Genomic DNA, 4,023 nt, shown 5'->3' on the forward strand with positions numbered 1-4,023 from the left:
TAGTTTTGGGGCCCTGCCATGTTGTAGTTTTGGGGCCTTGACATGTTGTAGTTTTGTGGCCTTGACATGTTGTAGTTTTGGAGACAGTCTGTGTGTGAAGGACCGGGGGCTGTACCCTCAATTAAAAGTCCCACTACACCCCGAAACTCACATCATCAAGCACTCTGTGACAAACTTTTTTAAGCCTCAAATAACAAATTACATCTTAACATAAAAAAATGTATTACGGTAGCAAAGTAAAAACTATATTAATCAAACAAAATCAACACCTGAACAAAAATATATCTGATGTGTATTTTTATGTTTTAGTCTGAGAATTGCCCCATTTGTTTACATGGAGGGGTGGGATTCGAACGTTGTCCTGCTTTTCCACTAGGTGGCGCTTGTCATTTCTGGCTTCAACTTGCAGCGACAGGTCCGGTCTCTAGTTATAAAATATGGTAAGAAAGCTCCAACTCTGTTTTCATATGTTGTTATCGTGGACGTTCTCACCACCTAGTGGCGTGGAATGGACATGTTTAAAGTAGTGTAGATTAGACTTTAATTTGCAAAGTAAACACTACTGCAGAAATTCTTTAAACAGATAATTTATTCCTCATTTATATATTTATAAAATATTCTAAATTATATTTTATTTATAAAATAAATATATCTAAAATAGTTAACAAAAAGTTTTAAAAAAAAGCACCATTGGGTGGTGAGAGAGTCCACATGAACGACATGTTAAAACACAAATAGCCGTCTTGAGGCGTGTTCCAAGTGTTTTTGGAACTTAAATTATTATTCAGGCTGCTCAGGTCTGAGTTTGGATGTGAACACATTAGTTTGGCAGATGTTCCTTCGATCCTGTTTTCTCCTCAGTTTTTAACCGTTTCAAAACACAAAGGTTTACAGCAACAGGACCAGAATAAAGTGACATTTTGTATTTATAAAACATTAAGTGTTAGTGGGCTGATATCTTATTGTTTTTTAAAACGATCTGTATGTCAGGTCCACACCGATCCACCACAAACTGAAGTTTTTACAAATATCAACTATGGAATGAATGTGATTTAAAACCTTCTGTGTTGACTGAAGGTGCAAACTGAGCAGAAAAAGTCTGTTTTTAAAACCACCCGGAGCAGAGCAGTCAGGGCCCGAGGCTCAAATGCGCTGGAGGAGGTGACCGAGGCTCAGCGTTGAACGTTGCTCCGGTCAGGCAGTGAAGAAGAGCTGAGTTTTCTCAGTGGTCACTTCTGAATATGTTAATATTTGTTGAAGCTGAAGTTTTCGCTCGACTTCTTAACGTGAATCTCCTAGTGATGACGTTAAACTGCTGTGATGAAAACAATTCATACTCAAAGTAAAAGGTGGTTTTTTTTACAGTTTTGTGCAAATTAAATAAAAAATAAAACAATAGAAGGTGTTCATTGGCGAGCTTCAGCGGAGTGCTTAGGTGACGGATCATCACCTGATCTGTTGATTTCATAGAACGGAGCAACACAAACATCTCGGCTTTTCAGCGCATTTGTGCCTTTAAGCTAAACGCTGCACAGAAAGCTACAGCGCTAACGCTGTTTTCTACATGCTGCTCAGTGTGCACAGTGACCGTATGCACAAAGGTAGCGCTTCCATTCCTTCTGCCACCTGCCTTTTTGGTCCTTCTCCTTTGTTTCCACACACGCAGAGTCCAAAGGTGAGATCAACTGTTCTGATCGTACAAAAATAAATAAACTGGACCTTTTTCCCTTATCTTGTTTGCTTCTTGTTCCCAGAAAACATCCAGAGTGAAAACAAGACATCTTAAAAAAAGCTTTAAAATTAAATGGGTTCTTAATGGGAAGCCAAGTTGTGGTCCTCCTCTGCGTGTTAGAAGGTTTGTGCTGTTTGAGCTGAAATGTTAACTAGAATAAAAAAAAAACAAAGACAGCTAAAATACAGCTGCTGTCTTTGCCTCGAGCGTCGAAGCGGAGCGACGAGCTCCCGAGTGGCTGATGAATGTTTATCTCAGGAACTTCTTTGAAATCTGTGGATCTTCTCAGAGATCTGCTGCGAGCTCCTCACAAATAAATGTCAAAGTCTGTAAATGTGGAAGCTTCTACGTTTTCAGGACACACGCGTCAAAGACAAAGCTTGTACGCGAGTGGCTGCTACTTGAAAATGTAGTTGATGAGAACCTGCAGGGCCACGAGGAAAACGATGATGACGAAGTCGCGCTGCTGGAGGAAGGAGCTGCTTTCTGCTCGGCCGACGGCGCGACTCCGCAGCACGACGATGCTCCTGAAACACGCAGATGTTAGAACGTGGCTGACATGGGAGCACAGCTGCAGCGCAGCGCGAGCCTCACCTGTTGATGTCCTCCTGGGTCTGCTTTATAGATTCAATGGCACTTTGAAGCTCGCTGAGGTCGGTGCCTTTCTTCCTCAGCCGGCTGCTGTGCTTGCTTTTGTGTCCTGCACAGAAGAAGTTCAGGAACATGAACATATCAAAAGAGTGAACTCTTTTGCCCTAACGTTGTAGATAACGACGTGTGGGCAAAGTCATGTGCGCCTCGTTCGCTTCGGTGTGTTTGTGTGTGAGTGAGTGCGGCTCACGCTCGCTGCCAGACGAGTCTTGGCGGTCGAGTTCAGGCGAAGAGCAGCCGCTCTCTGGGCTCTGAGGCTTATCGCTCTTGTGTTTCCTCTTTGGCACCGTTACCTGTTCAAACATGCATAAATACACAGAGCAAAACAAGTCAAACAGACCTCCTGCAGCAGCCAACTCTAGACAAAACCACCTACAAACATTTAGTAGAAAGAAAAAATAAATAAATACAGTAGTCCCTCACTACTTCACGCTTCGACTTTCGCGTTTTTCCATCGATTGTCAACTTTAACATTACTCACGTGATTGGGATGGTACGGGTTAAAAAGTTAATGAAAAAAATAAATACGTACAGGAGCCGGTATTTTGTAGTTTTCTTTCAATAAGTCTATACTCTAACACCAGTCAAAAGAACTACACTACCCAGAAGCCAACAGTGCTTCCAGCTGCTGCTTTCTGCAGAGCTGGTGAGTAACATTTTGCAGTACTTTACAGTACATATACTGTTAAATTATGTAGGTTTAAGAGTTTAGAACATTGCAAGAGTGGGAAGTGTTTATAAAGCCTTTAATATATATATATATATATATATATATATATATATATATATATATATATTAAAGAATATATAAATATAGATTCCTTAGAGGTTGAACAGACTAGTCGACTAGACGATTCTAGAACATTTCATGAGTTTTTATATCTCACGTCGACTAGTCGCAGTCACCGCCGCAATCAGTTCTATTCCACCGAGTCCATGGTGGTGGATTAAATAAAATAAAGATAAGAACAGCACGCCCTGCTGGTTTTAGCCTTGTTTTTTACGTACTGCACGTTTCTTTCACTTTTGCAGTTTAATAATAGTTTTGGTTTTCCTGTGACTTATTTGCAGTATGATAAATGGTAGGAGCATCAATATACCCCCGATGTTTTGTTGTTCTTATTTTTTTTTTGTAATTAATAAATTACTTTTTTTTTGCGTATATGATATAGTGTTTTGAGTTCATACGACGTAATCGACTAGTCAACGTCGACTTTGATCAGGTTAAAGTCGACTTAAAAAAAAATGTAATCGTTCAACCCCTAGCGTTCCTTCTTCGTGGTTTTTCACCTGTTGTGAGTGTATGGAACTTAACACCCGTGATTATCGAGGGACTACTGTACAGCAGGAGCACCACATACAGCACATTATACACATGTAGACAAACTATTATACAGCAAGCTATAGCACGACCTGGACAAGTTAACATTTGACCTTCATTAGTGACCTTGAAGCTGGGGTGATAAAAGGTGTACACGACACTCTGCATATGTCACGTTTTGTTATATTTTCTTGAGTGGATCAGAAGTTATGGAATAAAAACATTTACAGACATACAGCAACTAGACCAGGACTATTCAACTAAACTGCTCAGGGGCCACAGTTACTGAGAGCCAGCAGCTCAGGGGCCACAGTTTCTG

At 40.6% G+C, this 4,023-nt stretch overlaps 1 protein-coding gene across 1 annotated transcript in view; it reads right to left on the reverse strand.

Annotated features, from left to right (window-relative positions):
- Positions 1–750: 750 nt before the first annotated feature.
- Positions 751–4,023, reverse strand: part of osbpl8 (oxysterol binding protein-like 8) — a 152,483-nt gene continuing 149,210 nt past the window's right edge. The window contains exons 22-24 of the mRNA XM_037696237.1: positions 2,574–2,676; positions 2,327–2,432; positions 751–2,259 (exon numbers count right to left, since the gene is read on the reverse strand). Coding sequence (XP_037552165.1) covers positions 2,130–2,259; positions 2,327–2,432; positions 2,574–2,676 — 339 coding nt within the window. The 3' untranslated portion in view covers positions 751–2,129. The remainder of the gene's footprint in view (positions 2,260–2,326; positions 2,433–2,573; positions 2,677–4,023) is intronic.

Source organism: Nematolebias whitei, chromosome 22 (assembly GCF_014905685.2).
Source record: "Nematolebias whitei isolate Nwh7 chromosome 22, NemWhi1, whole genome shotgun sequence".
Taxonomy (NCBI): Eukaryota; Metazoa; Chordata; class Actinopteri; order Cyprinodontiformes; family Rivulidae; genus Nematolebias; species Nematolebias whitei.